This window comes from Diplotaxodon limnothrissa, linkage group LG17 (assembly GCF_057381915.1).
Source record: "Diplotaxodon limnothrissa isolate DT_005_m linkage group LG17, D_limnothrissa_male_GT1.1, whole genome shotgun sequence".
NCBI lineage: Eukaryota > Metazoa > Chordata > Actinopteri > Cichliformes > Cichlidae > Diplotaxodon > Diplotaxodon limnothrissa.
In genome coordinates, this window is record NC_140612.1 from 10,896,754 (window position 1) to 10,924,521 (window position 27,768).

Genomic DNA, 27,768 nt, shown 5'->3' on the forward strand with positions numbered 1-27,768 from the left:
CTGAAAACAGAGGATCAGAAATCATTTCAACTTTTCACTCTCGGCATGTGGGTAGGACTAACACACCACTATTACATCTCTGACGCATTGCCACAGTACCAGTAGATAATCCTCTGGTACACCTGAACTCTATTATTTCATCATGAACTAAATACTTAGTGCCACTTGATTTCAAGGTGATGTTATGCTGTCTCATTTCATCTTCATTCACAATGCAAGGCCCTGCAAGAGACAAAGATATAAGAATATTATGATAAAGATGTAAAAGAATATTATGATAAAATTATTCTTAATATTGGGGAGAACTGTAACTTACTGAGGCATCTCATGTGTCCAGTCCATTCACCATAGAGGCAGGTTTTGTAAGGTTCTCCCTCCATAATGTAGTGACTCTGACACATGTATTCAATAGTTTCATTATGGCTGTAATGCTCTTTGATGGCAGTCTTGGTGTCTCCATCCTCAAGAGCTGGAGGTATCCCACAGGGTGGAATTTCTGAAAATAAGTGAAGAGCCAAGATTGACAAAAAGATGATCACGTGGCGCAGCTGTGATACTTTCAGGAACGTTGGTATGCTGGCTTTTGAGGAAATGCTGTTCAATTATGTTTTTTCCTTCAATGAAAAATGCCTCAAAACCTTAGAAAGAAACATGTAGCTGTATTTGTTTTCCTGAGTAACTAATATTATTTTCTCATATTTATTCTATATATCGTTTACTGAAGGACATGAATAATTAAGTAAATGTCTAAAACATGCATTTGCTAATAATAAGCATTAAAAGTTTTCTTAACCATTCATTAATTTACTTAAGAAACTGTTCCCTTAATCACAAGTAGCAGATCTGAGTTTTTTTTCTTTTTGACATTTTTCAGGGAATTGAATTCATATGATGCTATAATAAGTGAATTCATTTGAAATTGAACACAGTTTCACAAATTTAGTATTTGTATCCATTCTTGCCGGGGGAGCTAGATGATTTTTGTGGGGGTGGCCAGCCTGAAAATATGATTTACACATGATTTTAAATTCAAAATCCAGAAACTCACAATTCACTTACTGTTCTGTACTACTACTACTGTGTGTGTGTGTGCGCACCGCGGATGACGTCAGTGCGCACACTGTGTCTGAGGAGGATGTGCGGAAGTGCTTCAGGAAGGTGAACGCACGCAAAGCTACTGGTCCGGACGGGATTCCCGGCCGCGTCCTCAGGTCATGCGCGGCTCAGCTGGCTGGAGTGTTCACACACATCTTCAACCTTTCCCTCTCTCTGTCTGTAGTCCCAGCCTGCTTCAAAATGGCCACCATCGTCCCTGTACCCAAATCCTCCACCATCTCCTCATTGAACGACTGGCGACCTGTAGCCCTGACCCCCATCGTAAGCAAATGCTTCGAGAAGCTGGTCAGGGACTTCATCTGCTCTGCACTACCCGACTCACTGGACCCTCTACAGTTTGCATACCGCCACAACAGGTCCACTGATGATGCCATAGCCCTGACACTACACACTGCCCTGTCACACCTGGAGAAGAGAGACACGTATGTGAGGATGCTGTTTGTAGATTACAGCTCAGCATTCAATACCATCGTTCCCTCGAAGCTGGACAGGAAACTGCAGGATCTAGGACTGAGCAGCTCCCTCTGCAACTGGATCCTTAGCTTCCTGTCTGACAGACGCCAGGTGGTCAGACTGGGCAGCATCACCTCATCCCCCATCACACTGAACACTGGTGCTCCACAGGGGTGTGTACTGAGCCCTCTCCTGTACTCACTCTACACCTACGACTGCACAGCCACTAACAGCTCCAACATCATTGTGAAGTTTGCGGACGACACTACAGTGGTGGGTCTTATCACCAACGGTGATGAGACGGCTTACAGGGAGGAGGTCAGCGCCCTGACCCACTGGTGTCAAGACAACCATCTCACCCTCAACGTCGCAAAGACAAAGGAGTTGATAGTGGACTTCCGGAGGTGCAGAGAAGTACACACCCCCATCACCATCAACGGCGCTGCTGTGGAGAGAGTGAGCAGCTTCCGGTTCCTTGGCGTACACCTGGCTGAGGATCTTACGTGGTCAGTACACACAAACAAAACAGTGAAGAAGGCGCAGCAGCGCCTCTTCTTTCTCAGGAGACTGAAAAGATTCGGCATGAGCCCCCGCATCCTCAGGACCTTCTATCACTGTGCCATTGAGAGCATCCTCACTGGATGCATCACCACCTGGTACGGCAACAGCACCGCCTACAACTGCAAAGCTCTCCAGCGAGTAGTGCGGTGCTCTGAACGGATAATTGGAGGTGAGCTTCCCTCCCTCCAAGACATCTACAGGAAGCGCTGCCTGAGGAAAGCGGGGAGGATCATCAAGGACTCCAGTCACCCCAGCCATAAACTGTTCAGACTACTTCCATCAGGAAGGAGGTTCTGCAGCATCCGGTCCCGTACCAGCAGACTGAGAGACAGCTTCTTCCACCAGGCCATCAGACTGCTGAACACGTCATAGACACCTCAGTCACTACTGGAACTTCAACATTATGCACTCCACACTGTATATAAATGCCACTTGTTTTGCACATATTCAACTCTGTATATTTTATATATTTTATTATTATTATTATTATTATTATTATTATTTTATTTTATTTTTTTACTATTTAATTTGTAAAAATTAAATAGTAACACACACACACACACACACACACACACACACACACACACACACACACACACGTAGGAAAATATTTAGTATACACATCCAGAAATGCATACACTATTATATATTGTACATATATTTATTAGTTTCAGGTTGGCCATTCTTGTATTTTGCTCGTTTGTGTTGTTGTGTTTGCACATCTCTGTTGCTTGTGGGGCTCGCACACAAGAATTTCACTCGCATGTGCTGTGCCAGTGTGCCTGCACATGTGATGTGACAATAAAAAAGTGATTTGAGTGATTTGAGTGATTACTACAAAACACTGTGTGGCTACAACACGCAACTCAATGATGTGGTCGTACATGCTACTTGCAAACTGTAATAGTAGTAAAAGAAAAAGCCAATTTTCGCCTCTTGTATCCTCGATCTTGTTCTTTCAGTCACTACCCACAGCTTGTGACCATAGGTGAGGGTAGGGACGTAGATCAACTGGTAAATCAAGAGCTTCTCTTTTACACTCAGATCTCTCTTGAACAAGATGGACCAGTATACCGCATCACCAATCCATTTGTGGATCTCCTGCTCTCTTCTCCCCTCAGTTGTGAACAAGACCCCGAGATACTTAAACTCCGAGAAACACTTGGGGCAGGAACTCATCCCTGACCTGGAGTGGGCACTCCACCCTTTTCCAGCTGAAGACCATAGCGTCAGATCTGGAGGTGGTGATTCTCATTCCCACCGCTTCACAGTCAGCTCCGAACTGTTCCAGTGCAAACTGGAGGCTTGCCTAGATTATTTTGTGCACTGGAATTTAATAGTACAATTTTAAATAGTATATTACTAATAGTAAGAAAGTAAGTAAGTAAAATTTATTCATATAGCACTTTTCACAGATAAAAATCACAAAGTGCTTTACAACACAGGAAATGGAAATATAAAAACAATATAACAGTAAATAAAACAATGTAAAACAATAAAACTATAAAAACAGCATAAGAAGAAATTAATCAAATGCTTTTCTAAATAAAAATGTCTTCAGCTGTTTCTTAAAAGAATCAATGGAGTCCGTGCAGCGAAGAGACAGTGGGAGAGAATTCCCCAACCGTGGTGCCACAGTCTGAAAAGCCCGATCACCACGAGTTTTAAAACGAGTGTGCGGTACCACCAGCAGTCTCTGATCTAATGACCTTAAAGCCCGAGAAGATGTATGTGGTTTCAGCAGGTCAGATAAATATTGAGGAGCTTGACCATGTAGGGCCCTAAAGGTTAGAACTAAAATTTTAAAATGAAACCTAAAATTTACAGGCAACCAGTGAAGGGAGGCCAAGACTGGAGTGATATGCGATCTTCTCTTGGTGCCTGTTAAGAGACGTGCTGCAGCATTCTGCACAGTCGGAAGACGATTTAAGGCTGATTGGTTAAAACAAGTAAAAAGGCCATTACAATAGTCTAAACGAGAAGAAATAAAAGCATGAATAATCATCTCACGTTCAAGCTTTGATACCATTAGTCTGAGTTTAGAAATATTCCGTAAATGATAAAAACAGTTTCGGACCAGCTGCTTAGAATGCTGCTCGAGCGACATCGAGCTGTCAAATATGACACCGAGGTTTCTAAGGCTTGATTTTACAGAAGGGTCTAAGAAGCTGATATGCTGTCTAATTTCTGGGACCATGTGGTCTGGAGCAATAATTAGAGTTTCTGTTTTATCAGAGTTTAGTTGGAGAAAATTATCATTTAACCATTTGTTGATTTCTGTCAGGCAATTACTTAAATTAGACAATTTATAAAACTCAGACATTTTGAAGGAACAGTATAGTTGGATGTTGTCAGCATAGAGATGATAGGAGATATATTTATAGCGCTTAATAATTTGGCCTAGGGGAAATACATAAAGTAAAAAGAGAATTGGACCCAGGACAGATCCCTGAGGTACCCCACACGGCAAAACTGTTGATTCTGATGTGACATGATTCATGCAAACAGTAAAAGATCTCTCAGACAGATATGATATAAACCATTTTAAAACAACACCAGTAATCCCAAACAAGTTCTTGAGTCTGTTTATCATGATACTGTGATCTACTGTGTCAAGAGCAGAGCTGAGATCCAACAGGACCAGCACTGTATATTCTCCAGAGTCTGCTGCCATCAAGATATCACTAGATACTCTAAGTAAGGCCGTTTCAGTGGAATGCAATTTACGAAAACCAGACTGGAACAGCATTTTTAACGGCATTTTTATCCAGAAAATAGTTAAGTTGTTCTACTACTGCTTTTTCTAAAATTTTCGATATAAAAGGCAATTTGCATATTGGCCTATAACTGTTAGGAAGAGATGGATCCAGCTGGGGTTTCTTTCATTTTGGCTCAACAATAGCTTGTTTAAAGAAGCTGGGGACTGAGCCAGTATGAAGAGAAGTATTTATCATTTCCACAATATAGGGGCCAATTGAATCAAACACACTAGTGAAAAATGAAGATGGAAGGACATCAAGGGGGCTTGAAGTCTGTTTTATATGACAAAGCAGGCATCTGATGTCTTGTAATGTAAAAGGAGTAAAAGAGGACCAAGTATCAGAGGAGAGCAAGTTGAAAGTTTGATATTGAGAAGATGATGGAGAGAGTAGTATAGTATAAATAGTATAGAATAGAATAGTATAAAATGTTGTGTGTGTGCGTCTGCTGTTTGTGAGCTGGAAAGGTGCCAGTGTCCCTGAGACATTTTCACAGCATGCACATAATCATGTGGTAAAAGATTTCAGTCTGTGTAACTGTAATAAAGAAAACAAAATCAAAAATTTTCTGTGTTAAAAATAGTACAGGATACTCCCAATACCTAGCTTCCAAACACTCACTGCTTTTTAACCATTTCCAGTTTCTCATTGCTGCAGTGAAACTGAAATTAATGCCCAGTTCTTACAGGTTTTTTTTGATGATGTAAAGTATTTGCCCCACCATTTTTATTTATTTATGTCATGTACGTACGTAAACACTTAATGGCGAGCTCCTTCCATTCCCCAGCTATGCAGTTAATCGTAGCTTTTCCTTCCATAATGTAATTGTCAAAGCACTGATAGGTTACTTCAGAGCGAGATGGGTATTGCTTCCGATAACGAGTTGTAATAACAGCATTTTCAACTTTGGGTGGAGGGCTGCAGTTATCATGATTAGCTGTAAGACATCACAACATGTACACTATTAATTTACACTCTGTAATCTTTTCATAAAAACATGCATCAAAATAATGGTTGAGGTGACTCACATTTACAGATATCATCAAGTGATCCATTTAAATCCCATCGTCCGTCACGACAGGTTAATTCCTCAATCTTAGCAGAGTATCCTTCATTGCAATCAATGAACATCATTTCTTGGGTCTGTCCGTGTTGTTCAGTACTCCCTAGTATTCCTTCCCCATTAGGAATCTCAGGAGCTTGTCGACACCTTTGTTCCTCTAAAGTGGATATGAAAACAAACAATTATGCAAAAATTTGCAGATGGATGAAATCCATTCCTCCATTTAAAAATGTGATCAGAATAAGCAGTGGAAGAAACTCTGTATGAATGCACTTATTGTAAGATATTACAGAAAATATTTTCACACCAGTTTTCTTAAACATAACTGCAGATAAAACTCAAATGTTAAAAAGATGTTTAAAACAGATTTCAAAACTTATATTTTTCTACCTAAACATCTTATACTCCCCATCTTGACATTGGTATTGAACAAGTCACTGTGTTTGCTTCAAGCTAATAACAGAAGATACTTTAATTAGAAACTTTAATTACCAATACAGCTTTCAACTCCAGACCAAACACCGTGCACACATGTGGCTTCACCCCACCAGCCTTTGCTGAGAGGTTTGTAACCATCCTCACACCTGAAGTAAAGTTTGTCACCATGTTGCCAAACTTTAAGTCTGCGGTCAAAGCTCGTTGTTGGACATCCTGTTATAGCTATCAGAAAGACAGATATTACATTTAGATATTATCAAAGAGCAGTCAGAATACATTCTTGTGTTATTAGTAGTGATTCATAGATAACATTATTCAACTATCTTTGGACTAGGCTTAAATATCCTTAATACTATTGAATAGACTGTGTAATGTCTGTTATTAAGTGACTAGCATTGAATCCTGCTGACTTTGGCAAACCTCCATTTCGTGTGGTTTTTGATTGTCTTTACGTGAGATGTTTGGATGAAATTTGGTTCATGACTGTCACTACTATTAGACTTTCAGACTGCAGCTTTAGATTCTTACCAAAACAGCAAAAACCTCAGCCACAAGTGAGACTGAGCTTTCAACTTGCATTTGACTTTTACCACTGCCATCTTAATGGATGGGTTCACCCGGGTCTACGCCTTTAACAAACTAGTGAACTCAGTAGGCATTAACAAACATACTTCTCTTTTGTATTTACCACCCCAATATCAAATTTTTTGAGATGCAGTACAAAAGGTAAATGAAAAGATACAGAAATGATTTGCAAATGTCATAAACTGAAAAATACACAATTTTAGGATTTTTTTTTTTTTTAATTTGATGCTAGCGACACATCTGAAAGAAGTTGACAAGGAAAGAGTCATCCTTTCTACTAGCATCCCTTCTTATATATTAGAATTGAAGAAATCAGGTGCTGGACCTTTGGGACAGCCGCCCTGTGGAATAGGCTTTTAGTTGCGCAAAGCCTTCCCATGATGTGTCAGATGTTAGTGAGCGAGGACCCAAAATGCAGACTCAGGGAAGCAGAGGGAGCTAAACAAAACAAGAGCTGGTGATTTCAACTGATAAACAGACACAAATCAAATAATAATTTTTTTTATATTTGCGGTTCTATTTCTTACAGGAGCATGTGTAACAGAAAACAATACCTCATCTCATTATTATTATTTTTGTTGTGTATGGTAAAGATCAATATAGACTATCCAGTCACTTATACACTGCAATCCAAAGTGTAATTACAGAAATATTATATAAATAATACATAAATATCTTATTCGAATGGTTACTGTCATGAGTGAAAGTTAGAAAGTCAGCCACTGGAGTTGGAGCTCCATTCACTCATATCAGCAAGGAGAGAATGGCACAATGTACTGTAAATTCATTAAGATCAAACAGCCTCTGTTTTAATAAAACAGACTTTTACAGCTATGACTCCATCTGTTCTCTGTAAAATGTTATTTACTGCATTAACTGACTTCATGGTCAGTATATAACGTTACTCATATACTGCACTGACATAAGGAATATATATATACCTGAAAATTAAATGTTAGAAAAACAAATTCATTAATTAGAGGCGACCTACTTCTTAACAGTTTTTTTTTTTAATTCTCACTGATGCTTCTGGTGTGAATCTCTCATAAAGAACAGCAGGAGGTTCGCTATGACAAAAACTCCAGACCCTGAGTAAAACATCATGCCCATTATCATGATATGGCAATAGCCAAACTGGCCTCCAGGTGTCACTTTGGAGATTTCAGATTGAGGAAAAAAGATGAATGAAGCAAAACCAGAAGCAAAACATAAGGAACACAAACTCTCAAAATAAAACAGGAAGTGAGATATCACAGAAGACACATAAATGAACTAAATAAAAGGAAGACGACACAAGCATGGAAGACTAAAGGAGGAATCAAACTAATAGAAGTGGGAATTAGGAATAGAAGTAAATGTGAACGCTAAACAAAAAAAGGATTCAAACAGATACTTAAGCCAAGGTTAAAGTCGGATGCAGACATGGACAACCGGAGACCCAAAGGCCCAGTTATTATTCTGTGTTAAACTTCTTTGATGTCTGCTCGACGTCTACCACCAGGTGCAATACCATACAAATTCTTTTTGGATAAGTTAGCTCCGTCAAAAAAAAAATCAGTACCTTGGCACGAAACCTCGCTCTAACCATCTGATGACAAAATTTACGGCACTGGGATCCGAATGAGCCCCAAGCAGATTTGTATGTGTGGAAAGTATAACCTTTTCTTTATTTTCAGGGCAAGAAATCCCAGAAAAAGATGGACAAGGCGATGACATCATTGTCAAGGAAAATGCATGTTACTCTTTGATAAGAGTAACATGCATTGCTTCACAAAAGAAAAATGTTTGTGGAGCTCATCAAGGAATCTAAAGACAAAGATAGACTAAAGATAGACTTCTGTCAGAGGGCCCGGTGGCGCCAGTGTCCGGCAGCCTCGCCTCTGTCAGTGCGCCCCAGGGCGGCTGTGGCTACAATGTAGCTTGCCATCACCAGTGTGTGAATGTGTGTGTGAATGGGTGGATGACTGAATGTGTAAAGCGCTTTGGGGTCCTTACGGACTAGTAAAGCGCTATACAAATACAGATCATTTACCATTCTGTAGAACCAGATGCTTTTCTGCAAGTTCCCCGATTTGAGAGAATTCATGTTGACTGAGCTTTCATATTAGCTTCACTTTTCAGTCCTGAAAGCAATGCTCACCTTTTATATACAGTTTATACATTTGTCTTTTGTCATCAGTTGTTTACAACATTTATATTTGTCATGAAAAACAGTAGTCCTTGAATAACTGAATAAATGTATCCTTTTAAGTTTATTGCATTTTCTTACCTGTACATTCATTAGACCTATGCCAGCCATCTTCTTTACAGGTTAGAGTGAAACTTCCTTCATAACCTCTCCTGCAGTTATACTGGACACGATCGTTGTACCTGTATTCAGCCTGAATTTTTCCAGTAATATCTGCATTATTAAACTGTTGCCTCCTGCATTTTATCTCTGAAAGGAACAAAACCACATTTATTAAGCTTCTGCATTTACTTTGATTCAGATAATTTTGTCATGTAAAACATTCAGATACTTTCATATAATCTTTTAAGTAAAAGCAGCAGCTCCCCAGTGTAAATGTGATTCCATTTAACAGTTCTGTATTTTATATTTGAATATGTTCAGTCAAAGGACAAGAAAAGTGTTCAGTTGTGGATTCAACATCCAGCTGAAAGTTGTTGTGGCAGTAGAAATGTTTCTTGCAGTTTGTACAGAAAATAGTATCCAGTGAGTATTTGTACACTCTTTCGGTTAGTGCTTGGTTAGTACACAAATAAACAAAAAAATGAATGTTATTACCATTTTCTCTCACTATGAACTATCACACAGAGTCTCTAAAATTTATATTGCTGGTTCGTAAGATTTTACTCTATGACTGAATGATCCTTTGAGGCTTCTGTTTGACCAAAGACATTCTGCAGTTCTCTCCTGTTTTCTCAAATATGGACTAATATTAAAGAAATTAAAAACGATCATGTCAGAATTAGAAGAAAAGTGAACTAAACTCCACCATACCTTGACAAAGTGGATTTGGTTCCCATCCATCTCTGGTGCATGTGGCCCGAGTGACGCCATCTTTCCTCCTGTATCCTGATATACATGTGTACCTGACAGTATCACCCAATTTCTTTGTCTCATCACGCCAAGACGCCTCCCAGCGGGACAAAAGTCTATCTTGTGGACGGATACATGTAACCTCTGTAAAGAAAGAAAGAAAGACTGGATAATCTTCAAAAAAATTGTTCATCATCCTCATGGCTGATTGAACTACATGAAAGCAAAGAACAGTGAGTTTAGAATATGTGTCTAAAGCTTTTGTAGTTTTATACCTTGACATACTGGTCTGACAGACCACTGTCCATCCTCATTGCAAGTAGTCTCAACTGAGCGCGTGCGGGTTCTCCAAATCCAGTATCTCTCCTCACATGTAACTGTTACCGTTTCACCAGGTGAAAACCTACTTCTATGAGCAGGTCTTACGAGGACACAGAGGACGCAGCGGAGGATCTGAGAACACGGGGCATAGAGGTGGTCCCCACACGCGCAAACTCGGGACCCAGCACCGAAGAGAAAGTATGTAACGCATTTTCATGGCAAGGACCACTCCTTGCCATGTCCCTCTCCATATGTGGATATGGAGAGGGACAGAGGGCCACGAATGGAAACTCGAGTCCGACGCAAACTGCGGGAATATAGAAGAGACTACTAAATATGAATGACAAGGAGGATAGGAGCTACACTCACAGGCAAGCAGTCTAAATAAGAAGGTAATATGCTCTATTTGGTTTCATTGTGTCCAAGTCGGTATGTTGATAGTTCAGTTGATCAGATTTATAAGTTACCATATATGTTGGACTCATCTAGTGTAAGTGGGATATACCAGTTGGACAGTCGCCACAACACTAGGGAAAGCCCCCACCGTATGGTGGGTCCTTTCTCTCCTCTCTCCAACAGGGACCTAAAGGGGTCGAATGATCCTGAGTATATGGACGACTCTATATTGGTTCTATTGTTTTTGTGTACTAATCTTAGTTTTGTGTTAACAGTGGGGGCACAATGTTTTATTTCAGTGACATTTGGAATGCACATTCATGGTTCTGTCTGGCGGTATAATAAAGCCAAATGTTAAAGGTACTCTCACTTAACGTAAATGGACTCCAAAGCCCGACAAAGCAGGGAAAAATTCTTAGTAAACCGAAAAGAGAGGATATTGATGTGGCATTTCTACAAGAGACACATTTGGTGGGCCTTGAGCACGAGACACTTAAGAGACAAGGTTTCAAGCACGCTTATTACTCTTCAAATGGTTTAAGACATACAAGAGGAGGGGGGTTATTTTAATATCAGGGAAGGTCATTCTTGAACACTTTGCTACAATTAGGGATAGAGAAGGCAGATTTATCCTGGTACAGGGCAAATTGGATGGGGAATTGATCACGTTCTATAATGTTTATATTCCTCCAGGTTCCACATTTGATTTCTATATGCAAGTACTCGAGAAAGTAGTGACAGAGGCACAGGGATTACTTGTCTGCGGAGGAGACCTTAATATTACATTAAAACCACATCTGGACGCATCGGGGAAGAGAATATCTCAATCACAAAAACTAACTAGAAAACTGAACCTTCTGATAGAGGAGATGGGATTGGTGGATACTTGGAGGCGTCTTAATCCAACGGCAAGGAACTATACTTACTATTCATCTCCACATGCAACTTATTTGAGAATAGACTACTTCCTCACTTTTGGTACTGATATGAACAAAATACACGAGTACCATATTGGGCCAATGGACCTTTCAATCATTGCCCTCAATATTTATCTTTAAACTCTACTCAAAGGAGAAAAATAACCAACTGGAAATTAAATTCTAGTATACTGAACGAACGGACATGTGAACAGTTGACAAAAGACATTGCTGAATACCTGGAATTCAATGATAATAATAATAATGGATTGGATTTATATAGCGCTTTTCAAGGCACCCAAAGCGCTTTACAATGCCACTATTCATTCACTCTCGCATTCATACACTGGTGGAGGCAAGCTACGGTTGTAGCCACAGCTGCCCTGGGGCAGACTGACAGAAGCGAGGCTGCCATTTCGCGCCATCGGCCCCTCTGGCCAGCACCAGTAGGCAAGTAGGGTAAAGTGTCTTGCCCAAGGACACAACGACCAGGACAGAGAGCCCAGGGATCGAACCGGTGACCTTCCGGTTACAGATACACTTCCCAACCCCCTGAGCCACGGCCACGGTCGCCACGCCTGATAAAGATGAGTTACCCCCACCGATTTTGTGGGATGCGTGCAAAGCAGTGATGAGAGGAAAAGTTATTGCTATAACCTCCAATATTAAAAAATCCAAAGTTGCAAGATTCCAGAAGTTGCAGTTGGAACTATTGTAATTAGAGGCCACACATAAAAATACTATTGATACTAAGACAAAATTAGAAATGGCAAAGAAGAGAAATTTAATTAATGAGATATACACTCATGACATCCAAACGAAATTAATGTTGACCAAACAAAGATATTATGAGGGGGGAGCTAAATATATGAAACAATTGGCATATAGATTTAGGAAACAACAAGCAGACAGAACAATGTACAGGATAAGGGACCCGGAAACCAAAATGGAAATGCAGGGTATAGAGGAAATTAAGGATTGCTTTAAGAGATACTATGAAAAATTATATTCACAACCACCCACAAACAACGATGATCAAATGGAGAGTTTGCTTGACATGTTACACCTCCCTAAACTTACAGTAGAAGAAAACAAATCATTAGTGAAGCAAATTACAAGGGAAGAACTTCACATGGCGATTGGAAAACTTAAGGCAAACAAATCTCCAGGTACAGATGGTTTTACTGCGGAGTGGTATAAGAAATTAGGGGAACCTTTGACACCGGTCTTACTTAAAACATTTAATTGGCTACTTACGAAACTAGAATGTTCCAACTACAGGCCAATAAGTGTATTAAATGTAGATTACAAATTGTTTACGTCAATCATAGCACGGAGACTTGAAGGGTCTAGACCAAACTGGATTTGTTAGGTCGCACCAAACCCACGATAGTGTTAAGAGAACTCTGCAAATTATTAGACATATTAATCTAAATAAAATACCAGCTATATTATTGAGTCTAGATGCTGAAAAAGCTTTCGACTCTGTGAGATGGGAATTTTTATTCCAAGCAATGCTTAGATTTGGGTTTAATGGGTCCATCATTACAATATTGAGGGCTTTGTATAATAGCCCAACTGTAAAAATAAAGATTAACGGTGAACTTTCAGATGCTTTTAAGCTTGAAAGGTCCACAAGACAAGGATGCCCACTGAGTCCACTCTTATTTGCTATTTTTATAGAGCCATTGGCTCAAAGGATTAGGCAGAATGGTAAAATAAAAGGGATTAATATTGCTGGAAGTGAGCAGAAATTGGCCTTGTTCGCAGATGATGTTTTGGTTTACTTATCAAAACCTACTGAATCACTTATGGAGCTCATGTCAGTGTTAAAGGAGTATGGGCTATACTCGAGTCGGGATATAAATTGAATATACAAAAAACCCAAGTTCGTAGTGGGCGACCGTGGCTCAGGGGGTTGGGAAGCGTATCTGTAACCGGAAGGTCGCCGGTTCGATCCCTGGGCTCTCTGTCCTGGTCGTTGTGTCCTTGGGCAAGACACTTTACCCTACCGCCTACTGGTGTTGGCCAGAGGGGCCGATGGCGCGAAATGGCAGCCTCGCTTCTGTCAGTCTGCCCCAGGGCAGCTGTGGCTACAACTGTAGCTTGCCTCCACCAGTGTATGAATGCAAGAGTGAATGAATAGTGGCATTGTAAAGCGCTTTGGGTGCCTTGAAAAGCGCTATATAAATCCAATCCATTATTATTATTAGTAGCTTTTATAGCCCCCCCCCCCCCCCCAAAAAAAAAAAAAATCTGCACAGCAAACGCAAACTAAGCTGGGACAAAAGAACTATCAAATATCTGGGCATAAACTTATCAATGGATACAGGGATATAGGGCAAGGGCAACCCTTGGATAGTAAGTTCATTAAAGATATGGGAAAGAGTACTTAAAAAGTATCAATTAAACCAGAGGGCCGGATTCCTTAAGTGGTTTGCATATGACCCAGAATTTTTGCCTAGTAAGAGCGACTCGACATTCAAAACATGGGCAAATAAAGGTTTCACCACATACAGTACCTTGTTGAAAAATGGAAAAGTGATGAGTTTCCAGGACCTTAAGAAAAAGTTTGGGTTGCAAAATCAAGATTTTGTTAGATACTTGCAACTGAGGGACTTCCTGAATAAAAAGTTAAAAAATCCTCAGTTATCGACTGGGAAGGAAGAGATTATATATATATTCGAGAATGCATATAGAGATGCACCCTATCAAAAAATTATTTCCAAATTATATTGTTCACTGATCAATCTACGGGATGATGATACAAGATATGTTAAAGCAAGATGGGAAACAGAGAGCAATCTATCCCTAACAGTATTTAGTATTTAGTATTTATTTATTTATTGTCATTGTCAAGAACAATGAAATTGCGTTTGGGGCTTCCATACAACCCAAAAAAAGAAGAAAATAATAAATACCCCTTAAAACCCAAGTGTACATATTTAACCCAGTGTGACTCCAATGCAATAAGACAATCCTTAGCAATAATGTTCGTAGAAATTCAGACAAAGACCTGAGAAACATGACAAAATACAACAATGCAACCCATTCAATATTATTGTACTGTGAGATATGATATCAGATATGATAGTTATCTATTTAAGAAAGAGGGGGGGGGGGGGGCAGGAGGGGGAAGAGAATAAAGATATGATGCACCAATGCAGACCAGTTCATTGCTATTAAGAAGTTGGATATGGTTATTGTCCGTGAGAGGGGGGCAGAGAGTTCAGGAGCCTCACAGCCTGTGGATACAGGCTATTGGCCAGTCTGGATGTTCTGGCCTGTATAGACCTGTACCTTCTCCCTGAGGGCAGCAGATGGAAAAGGTGGCGCGCAGGGTGATGTTGATCCCGCAGGATACTGTGCACCCTCCTCAGACAGCGAGTGGGGAAGATATTACTGATCTCTGGCAGACTTGTTCCAATAATTCTGCCAGCTTCCTTCACCACCCGCTGGAGTGCTTGCTGATCGGCCTTGGTGCAGCTGGGGAACCACACTAGAAATCCATACGTCAGAACGCTGCTGATGGCACAGTTGTAGAAGTTCAACATCAGAGATCTGGGAATGTGTGCGCTCCGCAGTCTCCTCAGGTAGTAGAGGCGCTGTTGGGCCTTCCGTACAACTGAGGTGATATGGTTGCCCCAGGACAGGTCCTCGGTCACAGTTACCCCCAAGAATTTAAAACTGCTCACCCTCTCCACCGCCTCACTGCCAATGAAGAGAGGCAGATGGTTGTTATGACCCCTCTTCCGGAAATCTACAATGATCTCCTTGGTCTTTTTGGTGTTTAAGACCAAGTTATTGTCGTGGCACCATGACTCTAGTTGTTGCACCTCTGTCCTATAGTTTGTCTCATCATTGTTGGATATAAGTCCGAGCACTGTAGTGTCATCTGCAAACTTAACAATGAGATTGGACGCGCAGGAGGAAATACAGTCATGGGTGAAGAGAGTGTATAGCAGAGGGCTCAGAACACACCCCTGAGGGGCACCGGTGTTGACCACAAGGGTGGAAGAGGTGTTCTTACCCACTCTGACACTCTGTCTACGGTTAGTGAGGAAGTCCACAATCCAGTTGCACAGAGAGGAGTTAAGTCCCAGTTGGTGGAGTTTGGGACGGAGTTTGTATGGCCGGATGGTATTAAAAGCCGAGCTGTAGTCTACAAAGAGGAGCCGTGCATAGGTATTCCTGTGTTCCAAGTGCTTCAGTAATGTGTGCAGCACTGTGGCGATCGCATCCTCGGTTGACCGGTTCTCCCTGTATGCAAACTGGTGCGAGTCCAGGGATGGTGGAAAAGCAGCTCTGATGTGTTTAATGACCAGTCTCTCCAGGCATTTGGCGGGAATGGGGGTGAGTGCCACAGGTCTGAAATCGTTCAGACATGTGACATTTGACTGTTTTGGGATGGGAACGATGGTTGCTGCTTTGAAACAGGATGGTACCAGTGAACAGGACAACGAGGTGTTATATATAGAGGTGAAGACGTCCGCCAGGTCCGCAGCACAGTCTTTTAGCACCCGGCCCAGCACTCCATCCGGCCCGGCCGCCTTCCTGGTGTTAATGCTCCGGAACACACGCCTCAGCTCATGAGTGCTCAGGAGAGGAATGGGATGGGATCTGTAGGCAGCAGTGGCCAGTAACAAGCTCTCCCTCGTGGAGGGAATTCAGTTGGAAGAATGTAATTCGTTATTTTATTACCTCAGCTCAAAAATCCAATTATTCTCAGAATACAACATGCTGAAGGCATTGTGGACATGCAACAGCAAATCATTTCCACATTTTTTGGGAATGTCCCCGTGTGGTTCCATTTTGGAAGGAAATACATAAGGTCATGGAAACAATCTTCCAAAAGAAAATACAATTTCATTTTGCATTATTGTACCTAGGCAACCTAGAGAGTCTTAATCTATGCAAACTGGATAAATATTTGTTCAGTGTGCTGTCAGTAGCTTCCAAAAAGGCCATAACTCGCCTTTGGCTTAAAGAGGATGCTCCTACTATAGATGAATGGATTGATGTGATATATACTATTTTTGTTATGGAAAGAATAACTTTTAGGCTAAAGTGGCAGGCGGACTCATTTGAAGAATATTGGTTGAAATGGCTGAAATAAGTACAAAATGGGAGGCCCAATTTTGTATAATGTCATTTTATTTCTTGGTTTGTTTCGTTTGTTTTTGTTTTTGTTTTTGTTTTGGTCCGTTTGTCTCTTTTGTTGTTGTTTTGTTTTGCCTTGCTTTTCCCCCCACGGTGATTAAGTTGAATTTGTTGTACATGTTGTATAAATAAGAAAACTAATAAAACATAAATTAAAAAAAGAAAAAGAAAGTGTACATAAAAGGTAATTGCTGATTAACCTGTTGTAAAAGGAAGATTTCTGATAAAGTGAAAGCGATCGCTTTTGTTAAAATCTCCCAATTCTTTGAATCTTTGGGCTGAAGGAGGGACAATACTCGGTGTATAAATGCTCAATCAACAATCATTTATTTCCATACAATTCAACAGTCAGAGCATTACAACGTCCGGACGGGAGAGATGCTACCAGAGGGTCAGGCACATGTCTCAAAATGGTGACGGGTTGCTCAGCTTTTTATAGTCTCTAGTGGCCCCCAGCTAGTCGTAAAAGCCAAAACATCACATTTTTTCTCTGTTACAGCGCCTAAGTTATGACCTCGGCAGTTGTTTCTCTGCTTTCTGTAAGGTGGGGGTGTGGAATGTGGTCTATCTATCTCCCCTGTCTTTAGACACAGAGTCTCCTGCTTACAACCTTCTCTTCATGATTCAACAATTAAGCATGTCAAGAAAACAGTGTAACACATTCCCAGCAGATCAAGGATACAGAGTGATGCACATTTATCTAATGAACTAATATGTGAATATGTTCTGTTAACTCAAAAGTATAATGAGAACTAAACTACATACAGCTCACACACTCTATATTAAAGGGTATAATGTGATCTACAGCAGTATTCTAATTCAACTACTTTGATTACATATATAAGGTAACATATAATAACAGAATAATCTAATAATTCCCCCTTTTGATCTCTGAAAGAGATCACTTACAACATGCACTCCAGGGTCGCAAGGTCCAAGTTTTCTTGAACCTGAGGCCCTCTGTCCCCCTTTAACGGGTGGACCATATGTGGGATGACCTCTGTGTTCACGCAGTTCAGATGCCAGCAAAGTTAGATTTACAACCATAACAGCAGTTACAGATGACTCTCCCATCACTCCCCAATTCTCCCACAGCTTTATTTTGGTGCTCCAGTTTTCCACTCCCATTTTAATGCCCCCTTATACCTTTCAAATGTACTTAGACTAGAACCTCTGTCTAAGGAGCTTTTAACCTTTATTTTTATTGCTGCAGCTACCAGTGTCTTCCAGTTGGGTGATTCTCAGCTTCTTTCTTCGACCTCCGGGGTTAGACCACCCTTTAGTCATTGCACAGTTCTGGGGATTATTCTGCCCCGATTTCAAACAAGGATCTGTGTGTTTTGGGTTCACCGGCGTGTCCCCCTTTTTGCCAAGAGCCTCTTGAACCTCGTTGGTCTGGTGTTCCTGGTTTTCGCCAACCCCTTCATGGTTATTGCTGTGTTTGTGGGATCCATGTTCTCCAGGAGCCCAAACGCCATGACACTTGACCCCAGTTGCTGTCTCGGCAGTCCCTACATCTGTCTCTGCTGTGAAGGGTCCTCACCTCTCCGTGTCCCCGTCTGGTGTCTGTTCCTTTCTCTGCAAGAGACAGAAAACCAAAACACCTCTCTCCCTAGCCTTGATAATCTAATATTGTTATCCATTGTTGTTCTAATGATTCAAATTTGGTTTAAAATATTATGTTCAGGACTTATTCTAATCATAATCTATGTGTGTGTAAAAGAAATCAAAAATTAGTGAACCCTTTCTAAGTCTAACACATTATAAGCTTAAGTTTTACCATAGCTAATTTATTAAACACAGAAATAACTTCATAAGATGTTCATAAAACCATTGTTTGATGTTCAAACTCAACTCCCCCTTTTTTGACACACTCCCATGTGTCAATTCATTGGAGCTAGACAATTAAAAGAGAAGGTTGGTGACATCATATCTCAGAAAGTATCAGAAATTCTTCTCTCGAGTACCGTTGCTCCAGCCTTGTCATCCCTGAGGATCTTCGATCCCGAAAATGTCCCTTCTCCTCATGTAATAAAGTCTGTCATCCTTCCATGCCCTGGTAACTGGTCCATCCAGAGCTGTAACATTTTGAAATGTACATACAACAAGCCAAACCACACCTTGGTCACACCAACCCTCTTCCGCCCCGAAGATGTCCAATGCCATCCTAGTATGGACTGTCAAAAGTGGCTTTAACGCTGACTATCCTGACAATCCATTTTATAACGTTTCCTGGTCAGATTTGCCAATCTCTGCACCAGGGTTTTAAACTTTTCGCCATTTCCATTAGTTGTTATTTTTATTTGGTTTCGACTCCAGATTTTCAATTTTTACCAGTTGTAATTAGTTTTTACCAATTCTTTGCTAGTTTAGTTTAGTTTTTATTTTCTGAAAATCCTTAGTTTCAATTTAGTTTTATTTGTGTTTTGCAAAAATTAAGTGTAACAAAATCCCAGTTCCATCATATCAGTCATGCTCTTCTGGTTATCCTTGGGTGTTGAGACTAATAACTATTAACTCTTGCCGCACCGTGTGGTCCTAATTTTGGTTGAAGTGAATTGATAACCTTTTGAAGGCGATTGTTTCACACCTTTATTTAGATGTCCCAGTCCTGTTGTTTCGGGATACATCACGCTGCCTTATCTGGGGTTAGCTGTTTTCTGGGGATGCGGGTTGAGTGGGTGAGCTCTTCAAGGAGGGGGAGTGTGCTCCCCCTGATGAGGTCTTCTAGGTAAGCTAGGTTAGCCTTCTTGTGTGAGCTTTTCAAGTGCACTTTAAGGTTAGTGGGACTTTTAGTTTTATAAATGTCCCTCATGTCCCCCTGATGACCCAGTATTTCATTTTTGCACACTGTAGTACACATTTTAGTTTTTGCTTGTAGCTCGCATACTCTACTTGCCACTCCTCTAAGTCCTGATGTTTCTTAGAGAGGGCAACAGTACCTTTAAAATTATATCACACGTGTGGGGGTGTGGCCTTGCCAATTGTTTTGCCCACCTTTTCAAAATGGCTGGCGTGCCCACAAGCACATTTCATGGAAAAAGAAAGGTAAGCTTGATATTTACATTTAAAATGTTTTGTTAAACTCAGATTTTTATTTTATTCTTTTTGCAAGTACCCCTCCTCGGTGGCGAGAAACTGTTGGTGTGGTCAAGTGGGTGCTCTGGAAACAAACGCTCAGGACAGAACAGTTATCAGTCATGTACTTCCTACAAATTTTGCATATGTTTTATTCCATATTGATCCTCTGAGTGTAATGGTACATTTTAATTTGAATTTATCCAAACTAAACACAATATTTTCTTTATTTACTTTGCTCTTGTTCTTTTTCAGTACCACATCCTATCAAATGTCCCTGTCGATTATATTCTACATTTAATAACTTACTATTTCAAGTGAGAACCTAAATCACGTGGACCAATGTTTATTATTGCATATCTCTATTCTGAATGTGGCCAGTCATTCATAGGTATTGTTAAATTTTGGCGATTTTCCTCTATAAAATTTAATTGACTTTTTACAGTGGCCTGCTATGGTTAATAATAACATATTCCAGTCATGAGTGATATCAATAGTTATCTCCACTGTAGCATTTGGCATTCCCAATAATATAACATGATACCTTAATCAAAACACAGCTAATATAGCACAGTTTTCTTAATGCAAACATCAGTAACTCAAAATCAGCAACCACAGTGTTAAGTCTGCAGTTCATACTTATGTGAAGCTAGAGTCTCCTCCTCCAGTCTCTCTTATCCTCCTGCTCCTGAAAAAACAAAACAAAACAAAGCGAAGCATCCACCCTTCTCTTGTCGGCTGGGTGAATTGTTTATTGGCATTTACTAATCCTAAAGTGGGTGCAGTCATTGTCTCAGTATCAAGTCAGTCAAAGCTTTTAGTCGTCAGTCCATCACAGTCCATTCACATGCATACCTCCACACACATTCATACCAGATGTTGCTGATAATGGAGTCTCACGCGCAACCTATTCGAGCATCCATCACCAGCAAGATGACGTCATCATTTTAAAGGAAAACAATTCCTTGTTGTTTTTTGGGCCGGATTGACTCGGTGCAATCCTTTTAGACTCAGAACTTCTCAGTGTTCCCTATAAGTGAATTTCTCCCAAGCCAATTACAATCATGGAGAAGCACACTTTGCAACTGTTTCTGTAAGAATATTTCATAGCGCTTTAAATTTCAATCTTTCAGGCCTGGTTTAAAGAGCTGATTGTTAAATCATAAACTCACAAAATATCAACATATCACCACCGGTGGATCACACCTCTCAGATTTTCTTATCTCAGTGCACTGTAACAAAACGAAAACAGACATAACCAACAAAACACTAACAACAATAACACAAACTAGGGCCCGTTGCAGACATGTCCAAGCATAAAACTATCCTCTCTCGCTTACGAGAAAGAACACAAGCCAAAGCTCACTGATAAAATCAAGCTAGCGCTAAACAAAACCAAACAATCAACCAGAAATTCGCAGGAAAATTTTGCTTCCTGCCAGGACAATATTGTGTGGGAATGAGAACCTCAGGTGCCGTAACACCTTTTGTTCCTCCTTGAATTAAAACTCAATCACAGAAAATGCCGTACTCCAACCTAACCTTACACTATTAATTCATCAATTTCACTCTGTGCCACTGTTCCTCATCAGGGCTGTGTGAAGCACAGCAAAGAATTCAGTCAAGGCCTTGAGCCATAAACAGACATCACGCACAGACATTGTTTTCATAACCAAACCGTTTTAGAGCTTATTCCTAAAATCTACATAAATGCCTTCTAGGTGACATATAACACATTCTAAGTAATCAATGGCTCCTCATAAAAATTATGCATTGGGATGTTTGTGTGCAGCATTTTGCATATCAGCATAAGCAAAGCATTCTTCATTGCATCAGCGTGTGTGTGTGTGTGTGTGTGTATGTGGATCACTTCTCAGTGAATCAGCATTCCAATGTGTGTGTGTGTGTATGTGTGTGTGTCATTTCTCACTCACTCAACGAGTGCACGTGTTCATGTGTGTATTTCACTTCATTCTGAATCTGTGTGTTTGGAGACGTGTGTGTGTGTGTGTGTGTGTGTGTGTGTGTGTGTGTTTGTTTCTCTTCATTCTGAGTCAGTGCATGTAGATGTGTGTGTTTGTGTGGGTGTTTGTGTTCATCACTTTCCTGTTCTGGTGTTCTGGGTAAACCACGGCCTGAAGCATGCCCTGGGGTCCTGCCCCCCTCCTTTTCAGTTTGTTTGCGACCATTGCTGCTGCTGCTGCTCAAAATTCAGTCCGTCCTGGTTCTGACCCCAATTGGGGCAGTCCTTTCTCCAGTGTCGATGTTCACCGCAGGTGAAACCTGCATCTTCTTCTGTGTTTTTGTCCATTCTGAGGTGCCTTCTGTCCTCAGTTACTCCTCTTGTCTCGGTCACGCCCTTTTTCGCCACCCGATCATCCGTGTTGGTCCATCACTGTCCTGCACAGTGTGAATGCAAAGTTATCAAGGTCAGCATTCTTTCGCTCGGCCTTACTTTTCATTCGGCTTGGCGGGCGTCTCGTCACAGCTCTGTCAGCTGACGCAGTCTGGGAATTTTCCCCCGTGTAGTGAAACGGGCCTTAGGTTTAGTGCTCTCCGTCTCGGCTGCCTGAGATCACATTCCTGCAGGTCTGTTGACATTCTCAGGTCGTTGTTGTGGGTCCAGCTGTTGCAGCATTTGGTCAGTGTCACGTATGGGGGAGAGCAGGAGTCCAGTCAGCCTCGGCTTTCAGGGCCGGCAAAGCAGCCTGTAATTAAATATGTATAGAAAAAACAAAAACAAAACAAAACAAAAACAAACAAAAAACAAAAACAAACGAACAGGAAAATGATGTTGTGTTGGCTGTGTTATTCAGAGGGGAGACAATGGGGCCAGGCCCTGTGTCAGCCTTCTCTCCCCCTTTTTTTGTTTTTTTGTCTCCCGATATAATCAACTCCTAACCCACCAAGTTGACAGGACAACACCGGTATATGTTAAAATTCTTAAGATCATGTTTAAAAGCCCAAAAAGGAACTTTCTTTCATTCAGTAATCACTTTTATTAATCAATCAACAGAAAACATGTCACAATTTGAATCTTTTAACCACTAAATTTGTTGTGTCTTGCCTGGTTGGTTAGACCAGTGTTCCTTTTTTTTTTTTTTTAGTTAAATTGTTGTCCTGCAACCCAGAGGGTTTCTTTGTCAGTAATGTATAGACTTCATCATTTAAGTATGTTAATTTTTCTTTAACCTTGCTGGAAAATCTTCACGTGTTCATGAGTGTAAGCTGTTTCTTCATTGCGTGTGTGTGCATTTGTATAAAAGCAGGTTAATTTTATCTTTTCTCAAACTAGGCGTTACCTTAAAAGGAGCCTTTCTCTCAGATTTCTCTGCTTGTGTGTTTTTGTTTCACCTTTTTGTTGTGATGCTCCGGACGCCTTCCCAACCTCCACAAGTCCGTTGGCCCCAATTTTATGTGTTAAAACTTCTCTTAATTCCTCCTCTAATTCTCTCCTCGCTGCTGTCTTTTTCACAGCTGCTGATTCGTGCTGGGTGTGGTTCCCATTACCTATAATTTTGCTTCGGCCGCTGTGCTTGTGGGGGCAGTTGGTCCAGGTCCGCAGCTTCCTGTATTAACACACTAAGAGATTTATTTAATTTCATTTTCATCACTGTTAAACAGATAAGCAGGCAACCCGCCTACCTTGACAGCGTAAACTGTACGCCAGTCTCCCAACACATTCCTCTCTGTACTCCTCCATAATTCTCCACTGCACACCTCTTACTATCTCTCCTTTTTATTTTTATTACACCACAGAGTAATACACCCAATTATGCCCGTCTATCTCCATGTGGCTCCAAATTCCCTCTTTATTCTAATTTCACACTCGTCAGGGGACAGGCACACAACAATTTCAACCACTGAAACGAGGAATTCAACCTTTTTATATTTCTTTACTAATCTAGACTCAACCTTTGTTCGCAAAATGTGTCTTGTTCTAGTCCGGAATAAATGTGAACCCGTGATTACACGGCCGTTCCAGTGTTATTTCCGTAGCTATGCGGGGGCCCTCACCTCCCCAAGTCACCACCTCGGCACCCGGACGCCGCCGGTCCTGGCCGCGCGTCCACGAACAGGAGGGTCGCCACTCCTAGGGCAAAATGTTCCACAGGTACACTAGGCATCAACCTTTGATCCTAAAATGTGTATTTGCTCTAATGTCCTCCTAATCAAACACATCAACCGTCACTGTCACTGTGTTCACGCTTCACACTTCACACAAAAAACACACTCAGAGCGCGCCTCACTCACACTCTCACTCAGTGCGCGCTTTACACACAAGACAGCACCCAGAGCGCGCTTCGCAGCTTCACACACACTCTCACTCAGAGCGCGCCTTCACACTCACACACAACACTTTTCCTCAGCGGGAATTTTACACAGAAACCTCTGAGCTCAACTATTAGATCTTCTTAAAGCACACTGCACCATAGACCAAGATACCCCTTTCTCTGCGCTTATGACCGCCACAACGGGGCAAAGTCGCATCATAAAAGTGATGCTTGCATCCCCGAAGTTATACCTGACATCATAAACCAGGTGTCGCTATGTACTTAAAATTTTACTTTGTATTATGACCGCAGCCCTTAAAACTCGACTGACGCCACAAACCACCGTCAAAACCTCTATCCAATGTACTAAAACTAGCACCAACCACTACTGCACTTCACGGCCGCACCACCGGAACACGCCGTATCATAAACCAAACCTACGGACGTGTTTCGCTCTCGCGTTGCCAGCGTTCAACTGCACCGTGAAGCCAGCATCTGCTTTTCCTTAAATCAACTTCTATTTCATAGCCGGCAAAAGCCAGGACGTCACTGACACCATAAACAAAATAAACAAACCTCGACTTCAATGTACTGGACTAATGGCCGCGTCTTCAGAATAAATTCTAATGTATTATTGCTACAGAAGCCAGTATTAGACAAAATTAAATGTGGAAGGTAAAGTGGCTGCAACTAGTCCAACGTAGTATGTTATTAGTATCTCGGTAGAAGCAGTTTACTGCAACTAGTCCAACGTAGTATGTTATTAGTATCTCGGTAGAAGCAGTTTATTTAACACACTGGAATTCAGCCTCAACTTATGTTGTTAGTATCTTGCGCCAAAAACCAGACACCGACAAATTTACTGTGAAAATACATGTGACTCAGTGAACAGATTAATTTGGAAAGCCCAATATGCACATTTGGTATTTATAATACAACAGGCTGTGCTTACCTTTTTATTTTTGGACCGGTCCTCTGTTCACCTCGCCTCACGATCTCACCAAAGGTCAAATCTGCACCTCCTCAGCACACCAAAGATCCGGGTCACGGCACCAAGTTGTTAAAATCTCCCAATTCTTTGAATCTTTGGGCTGAAGGAGGGACAATACTCGGTGTATAAATGCTCAATCAACAATCATTTATTTCCATACAATTCAACAGTCAGAGCATTACAACGTCCGGACGGGAGAGATGCTACCAGAGGGTCAGGCACATGTCTCAAAATGGTGACGGGTTGCTCAGCTTTTTATAGTCTCTAGTGGCCCCCAGCTAGTCGTAAAAGCCAAAACATCACATTTTTTCTCTGTTACAGCGCCTAAGTTATGACCTCGGCAGTTGTTTCTCTGCTTTCTGTAAGGTGGGGGTGTGGAATGTGGTCTATCTATCTCCCCTGTCTTTAGACACAGAGTCTCCTGCTTACAACCTTCTCTTCATGATTCAACAATTAAGCATGTCAAGAAAACAGTGTAACACATTCCCAGCAGATCAAGGATACAGAGTGATGCACATTTATCTAATGAACTAATATGTGAATATGTTCTGTTAACTCAAAAGTATAATGAGAACTAAACTACATACAGCTCACACACTCTATATTAAAGGGTATAATGTGATCTACAGCAGTATTCTAATTCAACTACTTTGATTACATATATAAGGTAACATATAATAACAGAATAATCTAATACTTTACTGGCAAAACCAGCAAAGTAGCTGCAATGTTTTCTTATTAATTACAATTTTAGAAGTTCAGTTTCAGAGTTGCTGCTCTATTCTCTATCAGGTGGTTGGTGATTGTTTGGCTGTTACTATTTAACTGCTGAAAGAAGGCGCTTCTAAAAGCAATCTTTGCTTTACTGTTACATTTTGGATTGCCGATTGCAAACACTCACCACCCCCCTCCACACACACACACACACACACACACACACACACACACACACACACACACACACACACACACACACACACACCATATTAAAGATTGTACATCAACATAAAACTGTTGTCGGAACCATACTGAATTTCACCAGAGAGAAACACACACACACATATGAAGAGAGAGAGAGTATGCATAGTATGCAAATGGCTACCAAACAGCCATCATAATTCGTCATACAATGAGAACAGGACAAATCAGCAATTGACAATGACTAATTAATATTAAAATCTGCAACATAATGTATTGTTTGGAGTTTAGTCTGTTACTGTTATCATGGTCCGGGTGTGTGCCAGTGTGTCTCCCTCCGAGCCGGCATCTCCACCCCTGGGAGGGGCCTCAGTGTTCTGCTGATTGCTCACACCTGTGGGTAATTTAGCCGGGGTCTCATAAGGCCAGCGCACTCAACCTCTCTTCGCCAGATTCTCAGCTAACCCTAGTTAGTGCAGGGCACCACCGTGATTTCGCACTCGCTTTGTGAATTACCTTGTCTCATCATGTGTTTCTCTCATAGCCACACCAAGCTGCCAAACACTAATCTCTGCCGAAGAGCTCCAACCCGGACGCTGGACCACCTGACAGTCCCACAGGCTGTTCACCCGAACCACCTGCCTGCCTCCACGCCAGGAATTTCGGACCACACACCCGGACCACTCACCCCTCCACGTCACCACCGACCGACTCTGACCCTTTCCCTGGACCCAGTGTGACTCTCCCTCCAGCCCAATCCCCGGAACTGCTGTTTCCACTGACCAAGACCAGATTGCTTACTTAGCCCAGGCTGCTTAAGACCCCTTTGATTCAGTTGTGGCACTTCGCACTTGTTAACCTCACTTTCCAGTTTATGAACACTTACTGAGTAAATAAACATCGTCTCTAAAACTACTTACGTGCTGTTCGGCGTCCTGCATTTGAGTCCTTTCCCCTTTGAGGCGGCCTCGGCCGTGACAACTGTTACTATTTTTACCATTTCTTCTCAGAGCAACTGCAACCCACATAATTTCCTAAGTATTCTGATTCTGATTGTGGAGGTCTAAGTGCTGTCTCCGTAAGTCTGCATTTAAGTCCTACCCTGCCTGCATTACACAGCCAGTTCATGACACCAACTCCTGGATAAACTCCCATTATTCACATTAACATGAAAACCATCAAAATATCATGTAATAATTGAAATCACTTGAAGTACTTACCTTGGCTCTTCACTGACGTCAGTGAACATATGCACAAAAACAGGATTTTGGTTATTGCATGCATGTTGTCTTTGTGCGTCTGATCCCTCAAAGAAAACTAAACACTGCAGACAGAGAAAAAAAAGGTTGTTCAGTGATTTACACAAGTCTGTTCCTGCCTCCAAAAACAATCTCAGGCTCACTGGAAACAGATATAAATACTGTGATCACATGCTGCCACTTTAAAGACACAGTGGGACCCTAACAAACTGTTATAAACACCATAATGCTTCCCTAATGTTATTACACATAACAAAGTCACACACTGCAAAAACTAGATAATTAGATAACTCAGTAGACAAATAGATTTTTCAGGCTGTTATATAAATTATTATTATGAGGTCATGTCATGCCATTAAAAATACAATTCACCAGTTGGTGAAAACACAAATATTTATAAATGGCTAAATGTTGATTTGATTTTTTGTTCCTGTTAATC

At 41.1% G+C, this 27,768-nt stretch overlaps 1 protein-coding gene across 1 annotated transcript; it reads right to left on the bottom strand.

Moving 5' to 3' along the window:
- LOC146614657 (complement factor H-related protein 1-like) lies at window positions 1-27,442 on the bottom strand. Its single transcript, XM_085375420.1, has 8 exons — window positions 27,291-27,442; window positions 9,977-10,159; window positions 9,245-9,412; window positions 6,445-6,612; window positions 5,918-6,109; window positions 5,641-5,826; window positions 317-496; window positions 1-222 (listed from the first exon to the last, which is right to left on the bottom strand). Exons 1-8 carry the CDS (start codon window positions 27,352-27,354, stop codon window positions 35-37), a joined length of 1,329 nt encoding a protein of 442 aa, XP_085231546.1. The 5' UTR covers window positions 27,355-27,442; the 3' UTR covers window positions 1-34.
- Between the last annotated feature and the right edge of the window lie 326 nt (window positions 27,443-27,768).

Coding starts and splice junctions, on each gene's coding strand:
- LOC146614657 (XM_085375420.1), bottom strand. CDS start 27,354: ATGCATGCAATAACCAAAATCCTGTTTTTGTGCATATGTTCACTGACG. Junction 9,413..9,976: donor ACCAAATCCACTTTGTCAAG/GTATGGTGGAGT, acceptor TGTTCCTTTCAG/AGATAAAATGCAGGAGGCAA. Junction 5,827..5,917: donor ACTTGATGATATCTGTAAAT/GTGAGTCACCTC, acceptor GATGTCTTACAG/CTAATCATGATAACTGCAGC.